General features: G+C 54.8%; 3 protein-coding genes across 5 annotated transcripts in view; 2 read left to right on the top strand and 1 right to left on the bottom strand.

The window, feature by feature from the left end:
- ZNF865 (zinc finger protein 865) overlaps positions 1-2,796 on the top strand; it is an 11,201-nt gene extending 8,405 nt beyond the window's left edge. Inside the window, exon 4 of the mRNA XM_040634387.1 lies at positions 67-2,796. Within this exon, the coding sequence (XP_040490321.1) occupies positions 67-2,310 (2,244 nt within the window). The 3' untranslated portion in view covers positions 2,311-2,796. The remainder of the gene's footprint in view (positions 1-66) is intronic.
- A 2,081-nt stretch (positions 2,797-4,877) lies between these two features.
- ZNF784 (zinc finger protein 784) lies at positions 4,878-8,107 on the bottom strand. Its single transcript, XM_040632859.1, has 2 exons — positions 7,997-8,107; positions 4,878-6,798 (listed from the first exon to the last, which is right to left on the bottom strand). The coding sequence occupies exons 1-2, from the start codon at positions 8,072-8,074 to the stop codon at positions 5,908-5,910; spliced, it is 969 nt and encodes a 322-aa protein (XP_040488793.1). The 5' UTR covers positions 8,075-8,107; the 3' UTR covers positions 4,878-5,907.
- Positions 8,108-14,010: 5,903 nt separating this feature from the next.
- The window catches only part of ZNF580 (zinc finger protein 580), a 15,936-nt gene continuing 9,300 nt past the window's right edge, over positions 14,011-20,646 (top strand). Inside the window, exons 1-2 of one of the 3 annotated variants that reach the window (XM_040632892.1) lie at positions 14,011-14,188; positions 15,686-15,790. In XM_040632892.1, the coding sequence (XP_040488826.1) occupies positions 15,722-15,790 (69 nt within the window). In that variant the 5' untranslated portion in view covers positions 14,011-14,188; positions 15,686-15,721. Of the gene's footprint in view, positions 14,189-14,407; positions 14,561-15,685; positions 15,791-20,646 lie in introns of those variants that run through there. The other 2 variants (XM_040632890.1, XM_040632891.1) reach the window with 2 other exon arrangements.

Genomic DNA, 20,646 nt, shown 5'->3' with positions numbered 1-20,646 from the left:
GCGCCCGGGGCCGGCGCGCCCCCCACCGCCGCCCCCAACCCGGTGTCCTCCGGCCCTCCCGCCCCGCCCGCCGCTGCCGCCACCGGAGCTGCCACCGTGGCCGCCACGGTTGCGGAAGGGACCGGTGTCCCCGTCGGGGTGGGCGTGCCCCCTCCCGCGGCGGGGGGCGGCGAGGGCCCGTTTGCCTGCCCGCTCTGCTGGAAGGTCTTCAAGAAGCCCAGCCACCTCCACCAGCACCAGATCATCCACACCGGCGAGAAGCCCTTCTCCTGCTCCGTGTGCAGCAAGAGCTTCAACCGCAGGGAGAGCCTCAAGCGGCACGTGAAGACGCACTCCGCGGACCTGCTGCGCCTGCCGTGCGGCGTCTGCGGGAAAGCCTTCCGCGACGCCGCCTACCTGCTCAAGCACCAGGCGGCGCACGCGGGCGCGGGTGCAGCGGGGCCTCGGCCTGTGTACCCCTGCGACCTGTGCGGCAAGTCGTACTCTGCGCCCCAGAGCCTGCTCCGGCACAAGGCCGCACACGCCCCGCCCGCCGCCCCCGATGCGCCCAAGGACGCAGCGGCCTCGGTCCCGCAGCCCCCGCCCGCCTTCCCTGCGGGCCCCTACCTCCTGCCCCCCGACCCTCCGGCCACAGACAGCGAGAAGGCCGCAGCGGCGGCGGCGGCGGTGGTCTACGGCGCCGTGCCGGTCCCGCTGCTGGGGGCCCACCCGCTGCTGCTGGGCGGGGCCGGGACCAGCGGCGCCGGGGGCTCCAGCGCCAGCGTCCCTGGAAAGACATTCTGCTGCGGCATCTGCGGACGGGGCTTCGGGCGGCGTGAGACTCTGAAGCGCCACGAGCGCATCCACACGGGCGAGAAGCCCCACCAGTGTCCCGTGTGCGGGAAGCGCTTCCGCGAGTCCTTCCACCTGAGCAAGCACCACGTGGTGCACACCCGCGAGCGGCCCTACAAGTGCGAGCTCTGTGGAAAAGTCTTTGGCTACCCTCAGAGCCTCACCCGCCACCGCCAGGTGCACCGGCTCCAGCTGCCCTGCGCCCTGGCCGGGGCTGCTGGCCTCCCGGCCACCCAGGGCGCACCAGGGGCCTGTGGGCCAGGCACCTCGGCCACCTCTGCGGGGGCCGCCGATGCACTGAGCTACGCCTGCTCGGACTGCGGCGAGCACTTCCCCGATCTCTTCCACGTGATGAGCCACAAGGAGGCTCACATGGCAGAGAAGCCCTACGGTTGTGATGCCTGTGGCAAGACCTTCGGCTTCATCGAGAATCTCATGTGGCACAAGCTGGTCCACCAGGCGGCCCCTGAGCGCCTGCTCCCGCCCACACCCGGCGGCCCCCAGCCCCAGGATGGCTCTGGCAGTGCCGACGCGGCCAGTGTGCTGGACAACGGGTTGGCGGGAGAGGTGGGGGCGGCCGTGGCAGCCCTGGCAGGGGTGTCCGGGGGTGATGACTCCAGTGGGACGGCGGTGGCTGGGGGCGGTGGGGGTGCCATTTCAGGCCCTGAGCGCTTCAGCTGCGCCACCTGTGGCCAGAGCTTCAAGCATTTCCTGGGCTTGGTGACTCACAAGTATGTACACCTGGTACGGCGGACCCTAGGCTGTGGCCTCTGTGGCCAGAGCTTCGCCGGTGCCTACGACCTGCTCCTGCACCGCCGCAGCCACCGGCAGAAACGGGGCTTCCGCTGCCCGGTGTGCGGCAAGCGCTTCTGGGAGGCAGCCCTGCTGATGCGCCACCAGCGCTGCCACACGGAGCAGCGGCCCTACCGGTGCGGCGTGTGTGGCCGAGGCTTCCTGCGCTCCTGGTACCTGCGGCAGCATCGCGTAGTGCACACGGGCGAGCGCGCCTTCAAGTGTGGCGTGTGCGCCAAGCGCTTCGCGCAGTCGTCCAGCCTGGCGGAGCACCGGCGGCTGCACGCTGTGGCCCGGCCCCAGCGCTGCGGCGCGTGCGGTAAGACCTTCCGCTACCGCTCCAACCTGCTGGAGCACCAGCGGCTACACCTGGGGGAGCGCGCCTACCGCTGCGAGCACTGCGGGAAGGGCTTCTTCTACCTGAGCTCCGTGCTGCGCCACCAGCGCGCCCACGAGCCACCGCGGCCCGAGCTCCGCTGCCCGGCCTGCCTCAAGGCCTTCAAGGACCCCGGATACTTCCGTAAGCACCTGGCGGCCCACCAGGGCGGCCGGCCCTTCCGCTGCTCCTCCTGCGGCGAGGGCTTCGCCAACACCTATGGCCTCAAGAAACACCGCCTGGCCCACAAAGCCGAGGGCCTCGGGGGTCCTGGGGCAGGGGCCGGCACCTTGGCGGGAAAGGATGCCTGACCAGGAGGGGGTTCCCGTTCGTCACTCCAATCAGATGTCCCCTTGCGCACTCACCCCTCCCCGGTTGCTGATCAGACTCGTACCCCTCCTTGCTGTTGCCCCAGCCATCCTTCGGGACTTCAGACAGACTAGCCTCCTTTAAGGCCCATGCCCTACAAACTCAAGACTGGATCACTCCCATCCTGGACCTCTCTGGCCCTCCTCTCATCCTGCCAGCCACTGAACTTGATCCTCCGTCCAACCCCGTTTTGTAACCTTCATCAGCGCCCCCCCATCCCACAGCATTCTGTCCCCCAATAAGCTTTGGTGGAGAATGTGGGTCTGAACTGCCGCTCCCCATTCCTTTGGGATCTGGCTGGAAAGTGGAGTATGAGTGGAGTTGGGAGGGCACAAGGGGACTTGGGTGCTCCTTTGGATTGTGGGGGTGGGGGCGGGGTGGCAGACGCGGCTTGTACAGAGCGGAGAATAATAAATCTTACCAACAGGGCCGCTGGAGTCCTTTCTTGCATCCCAGGGAGGGGATTAAGCGGTGACAAAGTTGAGAACTTTTGTTTCCCAGGGATTTCGATTCCCCACCACCCTCTGCCTCATGCTCATGCTTTCTGCTTTGCCTCATTCAACTGGTAATCACTGAGGATTTACCATATCCAAACTGTAGTCTGCACCTGGAGCAAAGGGAGATGAACAAGACAGGTAAGTTTCTGTTCTCGGAAACTGACAGTATACCCGGACTTCTTCCCCTTCAAGATATTTTCGGCATTTGTTTGCTTGGCCAGCGTTTCCTGAAGCCCCCTGTCTGCTGGGTCCTTCACTGGACACTGGGGAAAGATGAATTGGACATGCAACTTGCCCTTGAGCACGGTGGAAGAGACCCCAGTAAGCCATTGCTTGTTCCAGCGTTGTACGGACACGTTTCTTCCAACCGCATCCATCGTGCCCATCCCTCCAGGATAATTTGGAGGAGCTTCAAAAGCCCTTCCACAGCCCTCATTTGCATCGGTGCAACAGCGAGCCACATGCCCTTCGACGTGCGTTTAGTTTTCCCATCTGTCTGAAGAGGAGGGCTGAGGTCCTGGGAGAAGAAAGCTTCCAAGGACACCTAGCAAATCCATGGTAGAACTGGGACTGGAGACCCAGGGTGCCTCAATACTGAAACTTGAAGACAAAGCTGGTTCAGGGGCACTGCCTGGGCAGGTCCAGTTTGACCCACACAAGGGCAGCAACCTAGTGTGGCCCACGTGTGCTAGTGCTGAAGACGCAGCCTGAGACACACCTGGCGCCAGTGCCCCAGGGGCACCAACATAAGCACGTGGAATGATCACTGGGGGCAGAGAGCATGGAGGAGTCCTCTTACCAGGCCGGGGGGTTAGCCAAGCTTCCTGGAGGAGAAAGTGATGCCGGAACAGTAAAAGCCACAGAAACCTGCCAGGTAACGTGGGCAAAGAATTCTAGGTGGAGGGTTTAGTGTGTCTAACTAAACCCAGCTGTTCCAGAGAATCTCAAAGATGAGTATGGCTGGAGAGGTTGGGATATGGGACGCAGGATCCTGAAGGGCTTTGGATTCCAGATAGTGAAGCTTGGATGATGTTGTAGGCCAGAGGCTGGAAGCTGGCAGCTGCTGGACACAGGCCACGGACACCCTTTGTTTAGCCCATGCATTAAAAATATATATATAATAAAATTGACTTAGTTGCCAACATTTGAAAATCAAAAGATTTTGCATAATGAACTAATGCAACTTGTGAAAAATTTGCAAGATCTAGCAACCCAGCCTGCAGCCTCCCAAAGCTGGGTAACCATTGCCCTCTTCAGACAGAGCACACACCCTCCAGTCTGCCACCTTGAAGCTTAGCACTGGCCAAGTGTCAGCTGTCGTGTATCACCTCACCGGCACTGGTGCTTTCCCCCTGCATCCAGCCACCTCCCTCGTTTATTTACACAGCCTCCCCGCTCCTATAGGCATTTCTGCTTGTGATCCTTTCTCAAAGCCACAAGGAGCAATGGGTCCATGAGATTGTAGTATGGAGACCGGAGACGGTGCTGCTGGGTAGTTATCTGAATGTGGGGCCACCATTGGCTTGCCCTACAATAGTGATGATGAAAAGCGTTCAGATTCCAAAGATACTTAACTGGCTTGACAGCGGGAAAGGGATGAGGATAGGGATTAGATGAGTGCACAAGGGATGAAGGCTTCAGGAACCCACCCAGGTCTCTAGCTTGGGGGGTGATGCCAATGATAAGAAACACAGGCGTTTCTTTGGAGGAAACAGAATGAGTTCTGTTGGTGTTCTGACCCATCTAAGGGATATCTCGTGGGAGATGTTGGGTGAACAGGAAGGTGTGCAAGTCTGGGGCTCTCCCTCCTTGATAGGCATACTGCCCACAGGAGTCCCTTCATTTTGCCAAACTTCCCTCAAACTTCACTGCCACAGCTGAAACACATGTCTGAATAGAGATCTAAAGATGAAACAGTTTTGGAGAGAGATATGCTGCAATTCACTGATGGTGGCAGGACCACAGTGTGGACCCTCTACCCCCGCCCCCCAAACACAAGACTGACATAGAGAAACCCTTCGAAAGTCCTTTAATAGGAGTAGAACTGGAGGCTCCTCACCTCCAGCTCCCAGGTCCTCCTCTCACCCCCACCACAGTGACTCAGTTCATCCCACACCCACTGTACACAGGCCAGCCCACCATGCTGCCATCTCCCAACCCTTCCTTGGGGTAGCCTTGGGTCAGGCGTCAAGCTGTTTGCTTCAAACGGGGCGTGGAGGAAATGAGAGAAACCTGAGGCTACTTTGTAGCCCTGGGGGCCATGGGCTCGGAACCTAAAGCCTTAAGAGGGGCATATTAGGTCGCTGCTTGCTGTCCGGAATATTTTTTGTTGCTTCAGAGTCGGTGGGTTAAGGAGGGACCACCATGGGAGCAGGGAGCAGCTCTTGGAGTCAAGATCTTTATGGTCAGGCTTACATCTTTGAGGCTTGAGTGCTCTTGGCTAGGACTTGGGGACCCTCTGGCTTCGAGGTGATGGGATCCCAGAGTATCTTTATGGAGGACCTGGTGGGCGTCTTCTGCCTGAGGGTGGGTAGGCATCCCAGATTCAGTGCAATCCAGTGAGGTAGGCAAAAGATTCCATCCTGGCCCACCCTAGGCCCCAAGATAGTCCAGGGTTCTGTAGATGAAGGGCTAGCCCAGAGACACCAGGGCAGACCCTGGTTCTGGCCTTTCATTCAACCCTTGCTCCCCTTCTGTAGTGCCCAGGCTCTGTTGGGACAAGCTGTGTCTTGCACGAGGACAACCTAACGAGCAGGCGGATTGGGCAGTGAAATTCAGCCCATGTTCCTGACGTTTAGCTGGGCATCCACAGGGTGGTGTCTGTGCCTTTCTGAGTCTCATGGAGGTGCTACATGGGTTTGTGGGTGCCCCAAAACTGGTTCTCCCTGTGTCCTCATGCACTAGCTGCTCATGGCCTTCTCCGTTAGCTCATCACCTCTCCCCCAGTCTCCCTTCTCCTGCCTCCTTTTCCCGCCTACCCCCTCCCCTGTGATCTGCCTCCTACTTCCCGTGTTAATGCCCCCACGGCCCTGTTCTCCCAGCCTACTGGTCGACCTCCACCTTCACCTTCGCCACCTCCCCTTGCCCTTCTTCCGGACTGTTTCCTGGCGCACAGCCGCTCCCTGGCCCCTCGGCCTCTGAGGCCAGCTGGCTGCCAGAGTCTCCCGCCCCCGGCCCTGGCCCGTGGAAGTGGGTGCGCTGGTGCTTGCGGAAGTTAGAGGAGTTGTTGAAAGTGCGATCGCACAGGGCGCAGCGGAAGGGGCGCTCCCCGGTGTGGATGCGCGCGTGGCCACTCAGCACCGAGGACTGCGTGAAGCCCTTGCCGCAGATGCCGCAGTGGTAGGGCCGCTCGCCCGTGTGCACCCGCTCGTGGTCGCGCATGTCTGAGGAGCGGCGGAACGGCTTGGCGCAGAACCTGCAGGCGAAAGGCTTCCCCACCGCCGCGCCCGCCGCCGCCGCCGCCATCACCACCTCCGACCTCTCCTGGGGCACCCCGGGCCTCTGTTCTCGAGCCGCTGCCGCCTCCAGAGGCCTCTGAGAGGTCCCTGGCTCCACCCCGTGTCGATGCTGGTGCCGCAGCAGAGGCGCCAGGGCCTTGAAGGCCCGGGGGCAGAGGGGGCAGCGGTAGGGCCGCTCCCCCGTGTGCAGGCTGTAGTGGGCGCGGAGGCTGGCGGGGCCCGGACAGCTGTGGCCACACACATGACAGCGGCTGGGGTCCCCACCCTGCCCGCCGCCCTCCGACCCCGCCAGATGGCCATGTTCGTGGAACAGCAGCTCAGAGACCAGCCGGAAGGCAGCTGGGCACAAGGCACAGTGGAGGGAACCTGGCTCTGGGGGTTCTGGCACCAGCGTGGTGTCTGTCACCTTCACCACCTGGATCTCGATGAGGTCACTCGGGGGTGTGGCAGGGCGGCCATCATCTGGCACCAGGACCTGGGGGGTGGGGAGAAAAAACCAGGAGCCTGTGGACCTTTCCTCAGGGCCTGCCCAACACGCCCCCACTTAGTAAAACATCCGTCTCCTTTGTAGCCTACTGGGCCCTTCAATTTCCAGATCCTGCTCTCCATCCTCCAGGATTCTGCAGGATCCCTATCAAGACTTCCACTCCTGTCCCAAACACATCACAGATCCAGCCATTTCTCTCCTCTACCCCAGTTAAAAGCCAATTATTTCTTGGCTTGACAACTGAAAAGCCTCCTGAGCAGAACCCCTGTTTCTACGTCTGCTACCTCCCCAAAGCAGCCTGAATGACCTTTTGAAAATGGAAATTGGATCGTCATTTTCCCACTCAAAACCCTCCCATGGCTTCAACTGCACTTAAAATCCAAAACTGTCATCCTCCTATCCATCATGATCTGGCTCCTGCTTGTCTCTGACCCCAGTGTAAATACAGGCCGGCACACAGCTGACTTCTCATCTAAATTTAGCTCCCTTACCCCCCACTCTATCAGCTCACTCTTTATTTCCTTTATAGCGTGTAACACAATAAATATCCTTTATTGTCTCTCTCCTCTAGACTGTGAGCTCCAAGAGAATACAGCCCTTATCTGTTTTGTTCCCCTCTCTATCTGCTGAGCCTCAGTCAGAGCTCAGGAAATGTGTGTTGTTACTCTCCAGTCCTGAGCGGGGAAAGTTCCAAAGTCACCTGGAGCAGTCATTCCTGCCCCCAAAATCCTCCCTTAGGCATTTGACACACGTCACTCAGACCCTTGCAGAATCATTACCCCACTCCAAAGTGAGTGCCCCGACCATAACTACCCACCCTTGTCTTTCAGGGTCACCTTCCCAACCTTCCACCCAAGTCCACTAGCCCCAGAATTTCTGAGGCCCCGCCCCTCGGAAGGTCCCGCCCCCTAATTACACAAACTCAATCTCTGAGACCTCTCCCAGGACTCATCTCCCGCCCAGAAGTTCCACCCAACCCCCTCCTCAGGCCCGGCCCCGCCCTCCATTCTCATAGGCTCCTCCTCGGGCCACGCCCCTCGCCCACCCCGAGAAGCACCGCCTCCAGACCCGGAGCCCTAAATACCTCCCCCGCCCAGCCCTCATAGGCCCCGCCCCGGCCCCGCCCCCTGTCCTGAGACCTCCTCCCGCCTCGAGTCCCCGGCCGAGGCCCCTTCCCCGCCCGCACCAGGTCCGGCGTCTCCGGGGATCGCGGCTCCGGGGCCGCTGAGCTCGGACTCGGGGGCTCCGGGCGCGCGGCAGCCATCTTGTGCCCAGGCCCCGCCCCCCAGCCCGTGGTCGCTGTGGGAGGGGGCGGGGTTCGGGCCGGCGTCAGAGGCGCTGCGCAGGCGCACACTGGAGGGCGGGGGGCGTGGCTCTGAGGCCGAGCCCCGCCCCCCCGGGTGTGCCGCGTCCCTTCTAATCAATCACCTGTCAGCCCCCGAGGACCGAGCCGGTGTCCGTCGCCGGGGCGGCTGCCAGCCGAGCCGAATTCCGCTTCCTTACAGACAGTAGCAGGCTCTGGCAGCCAGCTGGCTCTCGCCAGGGCTTCACCCGTGTTACCTTTGTTCTGTGTTTTGTTGTCTTCCCGCCACGTTTTCGTCGGTGCAAAGTTTACAAACGTGAGGATTTTTACTGAAGAAACTTGGCAAACGGCGACACCGCGGCATCGGGAGTTTGCAAACATCGCAGGTCGGTGTGACGTCTGCAAACGCACATCTGGAGCACAGAACGCACAGACGGTGGTGTTTGGCTGTGCCGAGGACGGGGCTGGGGTTTGGATTCAGGCCGTGGCCTGGCTGTGCGACCGTGGAGAGGTGACCACACCGCTCTGGGCCGCGTACACCTAGTCTCCTGTGTAAAAACTGGAGAGGTGTTCTGAAAACCCGATGAGAAAAGAGCTTTGGGACACCTTGGAGCACCCTTAGGTTGTGTTCTTGGGACGGCAGGGTAGGTGATGCTTAAACATTACCGTCGTTCCTAAATGTGCTGTTTCTCCTCCTTCGGGGACGTGATAACCTTGCACTTTCCTCTGAAGTTAGATGTGGCCCGGCGGTTTTCCTTGGCCGTGGACTGTCAGGCACAGCGGTGTGTGTCAGCTTCAGCTCGCGGCGAGAGCCTGCGGGCCCGTCGCCAGGTTCCCCCTGCCCATCCGTGCTTGGGATCGGCTGGCTGCAGTGGTTTCCATCAGCCAGAGTTCCAAAGCATCCACAATGAAACAGAGCTGGTGCTCGGCCTCCTTGGAGATACAGCATTTATGTAGCATAAAAAGAAGTTTTATTTTGTTAAGACACTGAGCCATCCTGGTGGTTACTACTACAGGCATAAGCTATTCTATCTTCACTGATACTCATGCGGAGTCTTTTATTTACATTTTATTATAAACGATTTCTACATAAAAATACTCAGTAATATAAACAACTGCCCATACTCGGTAATAAACTTAAAATATACATCATTACAGATACAATCTAAGCTGTGTACCCTTCACCCATTCTCCCACCCTCCCCTGAGGTTAGATTTTGTGTTTACTGTTTATCATTCCTAGGTATGTCTTCCTTATCTTCCTACGTATACGAAGTATGATACTGTTCTGTGTGCTTTAATTTTTTTTTTTTCTAATGAGGATGCCTGGGTGGCTCAGTCGGTTAAGTGTCTGCCTTTAACTCAGGTCATGATCCCAGGGTATCGGGATCAAGCCCTGCGTTGTGCTCCCCGCTCAACAGGGAGTCTGATTCTCCCTCTCCCTCTGCCCTTCCCCCCCCCCCTGCTCATGCACTCTCTCTCAAGTAAATACAGAAAATATTTTTTTTTCTTTTAAAGATTTTATTTATTTATTTGACAGAGAGAGACAGCCAGCGAGAGAGGGAACACAAGCAGGGGGAGTGGGAGAGGAAGAAGCAGGCTCCCAGCTGAGGAGCCTGATGTGGGGCTCCATCCCAGGACCCTGGGATCATGCCCTGAGCCGAAGGCAGACACTTAATGACTGAGCCACCCAGGTGCCCCACAAAATCTTTTAAAAAATAATGTTTTTTCTAATAAATTAGGAGTGCCTGGTTGGCTCAGTCAGAAGAGCATGTAACATCTGATCTCAGGCTTGTGAGTTCAAGTCCCACATTGGGTGTAGAGATTACTAAAAATTTACTTTAAAAATTTTCTAATAAATGATAAAATTTCAGTTCTACATTCTCTAACTTTTTTCTCCTCCCTTTTTCATATTTGTATATATCAATGCATGTAGTCTAGTTACTGCTGATGTCAATGCTGGTGTGATATCCCACTGATAATAATGTCACATTACATGTTTTCATTCTCTTATTGGTGGACATTGGGTTGGTTCCAATTTTTTATTATTAGAAACAATGCTGCCATGAGTGTTCTTGCTCATGTCTCCTTGAACCCCAAAGAGAGCTTTCTCTATATTATGTCACTGGAAGTTGAATCACTGCATCAAAGACAATTAGCATCTTCAACTCCCATTTATATTATTCAGTTGCTTTTCTAATAACTCCACCACTTACTACCTGGGGGCTCTTGGGTAAATTATTTTTTAAAAGATTTGTTTATTTCTTTCTTTCTTTTTTTTTTTTTTAAGATTTTTTATTTATTCATTTGACAGAGATAGAGACAGCCAGCGAGTGAGGGAACACAGCAGGAGGAGTGAGAGAGGGAGAAGCAGGCTTCCACCGGAGGAGCCTGATGTGGGGCTCGATCCCAGAACGCTGGGATCACGCTCTGAGCCGAAGGCAGACGCTTAATGACTGAGCCACCCAGGCACCCCTGTTTATTTGTTTTAGAGAGTAGGGGGAGGAGCAGAGGGAGAGGGAGAGAGAGAAACTAGCAGATTCCACTCTCAGCACAGAGTCCCATTCAGGGCTCGATGTCACGACCCTGAGATCATGACCTGAGCCGAAATTCAGAGTTGGATGCTTAACTGACTGGGCCACCCACACGCCTCTCTTGAGTAAATTATTTAACCACTCAGCGTCTCCAGTGCTTTCGTGGGCCCTGCATTTCCGCCTTCCTGGGCCCCTTCATTTAAAAAAATATATTTAAAATTATATTTTACAACTGTGTTGGTATAAAGATGAATCTAAGCTAGGCTGGGTTACATTCTTTTTTTCTTCTGATTTCAAAATTAAAATGTTTTTCATGGGCCCCTAAGAATGTCACGAGCCTTAAGCACACCGTATGTCCTGCTGTGTCTAATGAGAAAGGCAGCCCTCTCTGTGTTCGCATTTGTAAAGCAAAAATAATAGCACTTACTTAACATGGTCGAGTGTTAGGTGCTGTGATGATTAAATGAGACATTATATGAAAAGTGTAGTGTAGGCAGTATGTATCAGCTATAATTACTACTGACTTAAATTCCACCAGCAACGGATGGGAGCTCCTGTTCCTTGAAATATTTATTAATATTTGATAGTCAAACTTAAATTTTTGCCAGTCAGTTGGGCGTGACGTGGTTTTTCATTGAGATTCCTTCTATTAAACGAGATAATTCATGATATTGCATCTAACACACAGCTCATCCTCTGTCCTCCTTCCTTGTGGGCTGGGTCCATTTCAGAGAGGAGGCCTCAGTGAATGTGTGGTGAGTGAATAAACAAATGAATGAATGATCGAGTAGCTAAATTAATGGAGATAGGAGATTTTGGATATCAGAGCTAGAGACAACTATTTGTGGAGGGCAGCATAGTTCAGTGGAGGGACCATAAACTTTCAGGTCAGACAAAACTGGGTTCAGAGCCACCCATCCACTTGCTCTGCAACTTTGGGCAAGATGTGCCTTCTCAGTATCCAGTTGTCACCTACAACTGTCACCTACAACTGGCAGCACAATGCTACTTGCTGGGATTGTATTGAGAACACCACAGATGGAGAATGCTGTGGGTGTAGCTTAATTCCTGGAACCAAGTGGTGCTCAACAGATGTGGGCTCCCTGCTTTTTTCCCTGTTTGCCCGAGTGCTTCATGGCCCGGCACTACATTAATAGTCTGCTGCATGATCTGAAGCTAGAAGTCTGGCCACGTGGTACCACTATAAAATGGCAGAAAGAGTCCTGAATTTGGAATCAGAAGATGTGGGGTCTATCTAGTCTTGCTTCTTTCTGTTCCTACTGTGAGCACATCGTTTCTTCTTGCTGGATCTTCTGCTTTTTAAATGAATTGGCTGTTAGGGTAACCCAGCAATTCCACTCCTAAGGATGCACCGAAGAGAAATCAAAATATTTGTCCACACAAAAATTTGTAATGAAATACTTATAGCACCATTATTCATAATAGCCAAAGGTAGAAAGAACCGAAATGTCCATCAATTCATGAATGGGTGAAAAACCTGATGTAATGTATATATTACATAGATATATATATGGATATATATTATCCATGAAAGAGATTATCATTTTTTATTCTGCAAAAAGGAATGAAGTGCTGATATATGCAACAACATGAATGAACCTTGAAAACATTATACTTGGTGAGAGAAGCCAGACACAAAGTTTTATTTTTGTGTCCACATATTTTATTCTTCCATTCATATGAGCTATCCAGAAAGCTCTATCCAAAAGAGAGATTCGTGGTTCCTTAAGTGCCAGAGGATGGGTGGAGTGGGGTTGAGGAATAGAGGAGTGAGAGCTAGAAAGTACAAGGTTTATTTTTGAGGTGATGGAAATGTTCTAAGATTGACTCTGCTGATGGCTGCCCGTATCTGTAAATAAACTAAAAACCACTGAATCGGGGCGCCTGGGTGGCACAGCGGTTAAGCGTCTGCCTTCGGCTCAGGGCGTGATCCCGGTGTTATGGGATCGAGCCCCACGTCAGGCTCCTCTGCTAGGAGCCTGCTTCTTCCTCTCCCACTCCCCCTGCTTGTGTTCCTTCTCTCACTGGCTGTCTCTATCTCTGTCGAATAAATAAATAAAATCTTAAAAAAAAAACACTGAATCATCGGTTAAATGGGTAAATTATATGGTATGTGAGTTATATCTCAAGCTGTTAAAAAAAAGAACTAGTTGAACATGATCTTTTAGGATCAAACTGTAGATGACATTTAAAACTTATAAGCCTGTAAGGTAGGTACATGGATGTTCACTATGCAATTCTTCCAACGTTTCTTTATGGTTGTAAATTTCCATAATAGAACAGGGGGCTGAGGGAGCCTCTAGATAATATTTATTTATTTATTTATTTATTTATTTATTTATTTATCTAAGTAATCTCTACACCCCATGCGGGGCTTGAACTCATGACCCCGAGATCAAGCGTTGCATGCTCTTCCCACTGAGCCAGTCAGGTGGCCATTGAGCCTGTGGATGATTTTTACAATCTGATTTTTTTTTTAAGTTTTTATTTATTTATTCAACAGAGATAGAGACAGCCAGCGAGAGAGGGAACAGAAGCAGGGGCAGTGGGAGAGGAAGAAGCAGGCTCCCAGCGGAGGAGCCTGATCCCATAACGCGGGGATCACGCCCTGAGCCTAAGGCAGACGCTTAACCGCTGTGCCACCCAGGCGCCCCCTACAATCTGATTTTTAAAAACCACACATCCATTCCATGGAAAATTCTCATCAGACTGCAAGCTTTCTAAGGTAGAGACCATGGGTGCCTGGCTGGCTCAGCGGGTTAAGCATCTGCCTTTGGCTCAGGTCGTGATCCCAGAGTCCGGGGATCGAGTCCGGGGATCGAGTCCTGGGATCGAGTCCTGTGTTGGGCTCCCTGCTCAGCCGGAAGCCTGCTTCTCCCTCTGCCCCTGCCTTGCTTGTGCTCTCTCTCTGCCCTGCTTGTGCTTTCTCTGTTTTTCTCTCTCTCTCACTAATTAATAAATAAAATCCTTAGAATAGAAGTAGAGACCATTGGTATATCGTTTCCCGCTGCATCTCCAGCGCCCGCACCAGTGTCTGGGGTGTGACAGGTATTCAATAAACATTTATTAAACTGATGAGATAATACACAAGTATGTGAATGAATAAGTAGCTGGTAATTATGGTTTTCTGCAGTCCTAAGCCACTAGTAATCCGCAAAGAATAGCTCATCCTCACACCTTCCTGTTGGGTCTGCAAATTAAAATAATACGGACCATAATACCTAGCATTTAGGTATTGTGGGGGGAGGGGGGAGGCCCGAGCGGAAAGCGGATCCTTCCTCTCTGGGCCTCGTGTTTCCGGCCGGAGCATTTTCCAGGGGGGGCCTGGACGGCGCACCTTCTTCCCAGGGTCTGTCCCTGGAAGTCACGGTCCCTCCTTGCCCGGGCCTTGCTTACAAGCGCTGTCCCCGTGGCCGCCACTACCGCCCGGCCGGACAAGAGAGGCCGCCCCAGCTCGGCTCGGACCGGCACGACGGGCTGACGGCCGGGACTGAATTACTTCGAGAAACAGCGGACACCATGTGAGCGGCGGAGAGGGGAACCATAGAGAGGGTGGCGGCGGAAAGCGCAGCCAAGGTGGGAGGGAAACAAGAGGAAGTGTGTGTAGAAGGGCGGGAGGGAAAACCATAGAGAGGCCGGAGGAGACGGGAAGGGCCGTGGTGGGCGGGGCGGAAGAAAGGGGGTGTGGGCAAGGGGCTTGGCCTCCGAAGGCGGGAACTGAAGCTGCGACGGGACAGACTCTTGGCTGCAGCGATGGCGGTGTTTTTCGGTCTGGGTCGCAGCCGGTACCTGTTTGCCCTTGAGCAGCGAACTCCCTCGCTGAGCCTCAGTTTTCCTTCCTGCAAAACGGGCGTGGTTATGTGTTACCTCGCAGGGTGATTCAGTGAAAGCAGGTATGCAGGCGCCGAGCGCAGTGACACCTTTCCTTTGCACAGACCCCGGACCGCGCGCGACCTAGTGCTGTTGGTATTCCCGGGGGCGAATCCCTCTCTGCAGCTCTTGAGACTCTCCAGGGCATTGCAGTCAGCCAGCCGAGCACGAACAGCGGGAATTTAGGGGTCCTTGTGCAGTCGCTCTTGACATCTCTACGTCCACCATCCCTTCTCTAGCTCGGACCTCATTCTTTCAGTCCCCTCCCTCGTCCCTCAGCTTCCACTACCCCGCCAACACGGGCCGACAGGTCTTTCTGAAACGCAGGTACGACCTTGTCCTTCCGTGGCTCCCTCTTGCCCCAGGACAAAAACCCTTCATGAAGTGCCCACCAAGCCCTCCAGCCCCGTCTCTCACTGCTTTGTGCCCTGGCCAGACACAGCATTTCATACCTCCAGCTGCTAGGTCGTGGGCTGTTACCGCAGCTCCGAGTAAGCTTTCGGAAGGAATGTGGCTGGTTTTTCACGGCTCAATTCCTCCAGAAGGCGTCCTCTGACTCCTGCCTGCCTCCAGCTCCCCTTCCCCCCCAAGCTTCTCTCTTGCTGACCTCAGACCACTGGTTTCGGAGGAATCCCAAAGCCCTCACATGGTAGTGTCCCTGCCTAGCTCAAAACCCTCCCATAGCGGTGCAGCATGTAGTCCAAGTTCCTCGGGCTAGGACCTGTGGACGTCTCCAGCCAGCATTGTCCCTGGCTGTGGGCATTATGCTTAGTTACTCTGAAGGACGAGTAGTTCTCTAGGCCTCCTGGTCCCCGCTGAGTAATATTCCACGGAATGGATACACCACATACGATGTATCCACTTCTCAGACCCTGGTGGACATTTGGTTTCTTCCCACGTTTTCGCCCTTATGAGTAATGCTGCTCTGAACATTCATGCCTGAGGTTTTGTATGAACATATATTTTCAGTTTTGTTTAGTATCTGTCTGCAAATGGAATTGCTGGGTCACATGGTAATTTTCATCTTTAACTTTCTGAGGAAACGCACCATTTTATATTCCCACCAGCAACGTCTGAAGGTTCCAGTTTCCCTACATCCTCGTCAAGTGCTAGTGTCTTTGGGTTCACCCAACGGCCTTTTCCTCCAGGTCCCACAGCACCTCCCACTTGGACTTGAACTACGCATGGCCCCTGGAAGCACCCACCAGCTTCTTTTTCTTGCCCTTTGTACCACAGCTGCTGCCAGATTCGTGGTAAGTACGTTAAGTTGGGGGCTGGAGGCAGGGCAGTGTCTGACCATATTCACTCTCAGAGACTCAGGTGCTAAGCTGAAGACTGTGTGTATGTGTCTGCTTTGCTGCTTCCACAGACTGAATGTGTCTCCGCCCTCCCCTCTGTGGAAACCTCATCCCCAATGTGATGGTATTAGGAGATGGGGCTTTTGGGAATTCATTAGGTCATGAGGGTGGAGGCTTCGTGAATGGGTTTAGTGCTGTTACAAAAGAGACCCCAGAGAGCTCCCTCGCCCCGTCCATGCGAGGAGAGAAGGTGCTGTCTGTGAGTTTGGACACTGAATCTGCTGGCATTTTGACCATAGCCTTCCCAGCCTCTGGAACTGTGAGAAGTACATTTCTGCCATCCCAGATCGGTGTTCTGTGATGGCAGCCCAATGGACTGGAAATGTTGTGTGACGTGAGCACATTGTTCAGCTTTTCCAGACCTTGGTTTCTTCAGCCTGTCAGGCCTCCTCCCTGGCCATCGAGAGAGATCCCTCCACTTAAAAATGGGCCAGATGTTTCAAAACAGAAGTTATTAAAGTGGCCGGTGAACACAAGCGGATGTGCTCAGCATCATTGGGCATCAGGAAGGTATGAAATGAGAATCACTTCCCACCCACTAGGCTGAAAGTTAAGACTTTCAGGATCAAGTGTTGGGGAGGCTGTGAAGCAGCTGGAACCTACGTACGCTGCGGACAGGTATGCAAATTGCTGCAGCGACTTAGAAGACCATTAATGCACGCTGAGGCTAAGCGGGCATATACTCCAGGTCCCAGCACCTCCATTCCCAGATACACACCCATAAGAAGTGCATCCTTACATCCACCAAAAGACATGTACAAGAATATTCCCAGTAGTCTTGTTCATTGTAGACCAAAGCTCAAAACGAATGGCCATCACCAGTTAAACAGAAAAAAGAAGGAAATTGTGGGATAGCCATACAGCAGAACCGACACAGCAATGGGTAGACAGACGAACTGTTGGAAACAACAGCATGGCTGACGTGCTGAGTGAAAGAAGTCAGACATGAAAAAGTACTTACAATATAATTATATTTATATGAGGTTTAAAAACAAATCAAAGTAGACTTTGGGAGTTGAAATCAGAAGAAGTGGTTAGTTACCCTTGCTGGGGGTTAATGACTGATAGGAAGCATTCAGGGGAGCTCTCTGGGGTGCTGGTTATATTGCTGTGTATTTATGTAAAAATTCACTGATCTCTTATTTTGTGTAATTTACATCTTATATATTAAAAAAAAAAACAGTGGTGGCCTCTATATGACAGGTGGGGAAACTGAGTCACACAACACTTCTCAGATTCACCTGGAGAGACTTGGGGTCTGATTGGAGACTGTATGGGGATCCTGTCCTTTCTAAGCTGCTTCGTTAAAATCCGAAGTTTGCCACAAAATCTGACGGAATGCTTCATCCTTCCAGACAGTTAGCATGGAGTCTGGGTTCCGCCCGCACGCTCAGCCAGCATGTAGTTGGCCAGCCCCAGACCGACCACTCCACGCTGGACGATCCCCCCATCTGCGTCTGCGAGTCTTTCCCCGAGGAAGCGTTCTCATTTTCAGCCTGAGCTTTCTGGTTTCATCCCTTGTAACTCTCAGGGGCCACAGAACGGTTTCCCTAAAATGAACATAATGGGACGAGAAATTGTCGAGTCCCAGCTCTGAGTTGCCATCCTGGCTCTGGTGACCACCTGCTGTGTGACCAACAGTTCACTTAACCTCTCTGGGCTTCACTTTTCTCTGAAAAACGGTAGGGCTGAGTTTGAGACACTAAAGGACCTTCTCCTTTGAAATTCCTGTCTCCTGAACATAAGATTCTTCAGTGACGTATTCGGTCTCCTGATTGTCATCCCTCCCTGCCTCCCCCAGGTGCTTAGGTGGGGCGACAGTGCAATAATTTGGTCTTTGTCGCCCCCACGAGGCCCAGGAGCTCTTCTTGCTGCTGCAGGTGTCCCCTCCAGAGGGGGAAGGAAGGCACTGACTACCTCGGTCTGGTTTGCTCACTCTTTTATCCCCGGAAGATGCCACAAAGGAGACACTTAACAAGTATTTGTTGAAAGACTGAAGGAATGAGAGTCAGCTCAGTGGAACAAAAGGTTCTTGGAACCTTTCCTGTGGTGGCGTGTGTTTCCGTCTGGAAGGCTTTCACGTGAACACCCCCCTTTCTTTCCGGTCGGAGTCAATGGTCCCTTTAGGACTCTCAGAAGACCGAGTCCCGCCCGTGACGAGTCGCTGGGGGCAGCCTCCCCGGGCGGCCACTGGTCAGCCCGCACGGACAGAAAGGGCCGAGCCCGGAGTAGGGGTCCGGCAGCTTAAGGACCTCGCGCTGAGAGGCAGGGCTCTGCCCAGTCTGGGGCGAGGCTCCAGTGGGCATCTGGGGGGGGTGGGAAGGAGAGGAGCTGAGCTGCTAGGGACAGGGTGAGGGTTGGATGACCCTTGGGGGGGCATGGAAGGGGCCGACACCGGCGAGGCCGTGGGGAGGGACGGAGGAAGGGGTGGAATGCCGGCCGTCAGAGGGGAGACCCCTGGGGGGGGGATGCAGACGCTCGGCGTTGCAGAACAAGCTTGCAAGGACGGGATCTCGCGGCTGGGAGGGTCCTAGGAGGAAGGAGGGAGCTACGTCCTCCCCGCTGGGCGTTTGGAAGACCCAACGGAGAGCAGCATCATAAGGGAAAGCACGGGGGTCGTGCGGATTCTAGGGGAGGGTGAGAGGGTCTCAGTGCACACCAGGAGGAAGTGGTTGATGGATGCTAGAGGCCTGTGTGAATCCTGGGAGCGGGAAGAAGCGGTCAAGTCAGCAAGTCAAGCGTGTGGCACATAGAGGGCCATGGAAGACCCCCAACCCCTTGTTGGTTGAAGGAGTAGAGGGCGGAGGATGACATGGGTACATCAAGAGTGGGGGATGCAGGGAGGTCCTTTGTCACCACAGCCCTTCGCTTGACTGTCCCTGCCTTCACTTAATGCAGGTTTCCCTCCTTTAGCTGCTTGTCTGGACTTAAGGGTGCATGGCTTTGTTGTCAGCAACGGAGGCTTCTCCTATCCTCAGCCAATACCCTTCCCCTGAGTTTGCCCCTCCTCCTCTCTTTGGGCTTTCGGGCTCATTTCCTGCCCTGGGTCAAGGCCAGTACCTGCTCAGTGCCCAGAGGGACATACCGTATACCTACAGATACACAATGGGCGTGCAGGGGCCTGATGACAGCCTGCAAGATGAGGGAGCTGCCTCCCTCCTGGTTGACAGCAGTCCTAAGTGCCTCAGGTCTTCAAGAATGCTGTCTGTCTCTCATGGCCTGTCCCACTTGGATGTCCGGTCCGGTGTCTGTGAGGCTTGTGGCAAGGCCTTCAAGCAATCTAGCCGTCTGGGCCAGCACCAGCCAGTCCCGCCGGCTTCCTGTATGTGTTCTCAGCATACCGTGGTGCATTAAGGCAAGCTGAGTCTACTACTGATATGGACACAAAGCTATGCGTTTAGTGAACAGTGTGCGGGGAATGCTTCCCCAGCTCTCCAACGTGGAGCTTGAGAGATGTGGGTTGCAAAGCATGGCTCTGGCATGTGGACAGGCAGCCCCTGGGCTGTTGTATCCCAGATTGAATGATCTCCAACATCGAGCTGCCCTGCAGGCCTACAGGTGGCAGGGAAAGCGGGAGAAAGTAATGAAAAAGATGCCCTCACTCCTAAGGGAGTTAATGATCTTTTCCCCTTGAGCCTCCCCCAAGAGGCAGGAACCCTGGGTTTTAACTGCACCGGGTGGGATTTATGACTGGGGAGTTCACTCTCTGGCTTCAGTCCTCCCTCTGTAACCTGGGAACGAATTCTTTCCTCGCTATTGGCACCCGATGGCAATGATTTGCCAAACCTGCTAAGACATCTAGTTTCTTGCCTTGTTCTTGTTTCTTCCTCTCCGTTTTAAAGCTGGGAAAGTCGTGGGACACATCCCCAACCAGGTCGCGTCGGTCACCTGTTCTGTCCTCACTTGGGCCCCGGTGCTCCAGCGGTCACTTCTCTATTGGCCCTGCTCTGCTTATATCCTACTGGGACTGTAGGAAGCCGCGCGCGATGATGCAGAGGGAGATGGGTGACTGCCACCCGGCTTGTGCACGCACTTGCAGAGCTGTAGGAGCGCGCCCTACCTCAGCCTGCACGGGTCTCACACTGGGGATTCTGGCCCGAGTGTGCGGCCCCTGCGGAAAGACCTTCACGCTCCAGCCGCCTCTGCCAGCGCTGCTCCCCACCCCCCGCCCCCGATCTCTCCGGGACTTGTCCCATTAGATCCCGCTGGATTCCTCAGGGAGGGCCTTCCCGGCCGGCTGCGGAGATGGAGGCCAAGGGTTCAGCTGTGCTCTGGATCTGGGGTCATTTCCGTCCATGACTCCAGCCCCACGGAGAGACTGGCGTCACGGTCACGGGCCCTGGGCCACTGACCGCCTGTCTCTGGCCTCGGTTTCCCCACAGGCACTCTGCCTTCTTGCCGTGTGACGTATTAGGTGTCGAGGCCGGGGTTTCCTCCGCTGTCGCAGGGCGAGCATCCTTCCGGCCCTCTGTATTTGCTGTGTGGCCACAGAGAAATGGACAGCCTCTTCTAATTTCGGTTGTCGTCGGTCCCCCTGCGACGCCGGAACCGTCGTTTGGGGGTGTTCGTTTCCCTCCAGGGCGGATTTCCGGGGCGGTGTCCGGCCATAGAGGCGGCGGGGCCGGGCGCGGGGCCGCCCCTGGAGCTGACCGCATAGCGCTGGGCGCCCAGCGGCGCCCCGAGGTAGGCCTGCCCGGGTCCTTCCTTCCCGCCCGCGTCCCCGCCCCTCAGCGGATCCGCCTCCCTCTGCG

The sequence above is a fragment of the Ursus maritimus genome, unplaced genomic scaffold, assembly GCF_017311325.1.
Source record: "Ursus maritimus isolate PB19 unplaced genomic scaffold, ASM1731132v1 scaffold_19, whole genome shotgun sequence".
In the NCBI taxonomy this organism is placed as follows: Eukaryota; Metazoa; Chordata; class Mammalia; order Carnivora; family Ursidae; genus Ursus; species Ursus maritimus.
Note: the sequence above shows the minus strand (reverse complement) of the source record. Positions and strands in the feature narration are given on the sequence as shown.

What these genes read in the sequence shown, in the direction of transcription:
- ZNF784 (XM_040632859.1), bottom strand. Translation starts at nt 8,074, where the DNA reads ATGGCTGCCGCGCGCCCGGAGCCCCCGAGTCCGAGCTCAGCGGCCCCG. An exon ending in CCCCGGAGACGCCGGACCTG is followed by an intron (nt 6,799 to 7,996) that starts GTGCGGGCGGGG and finishes CCCACCCCCCAG; the next exon opens with GTCCTGGTGCCAGATGATGG.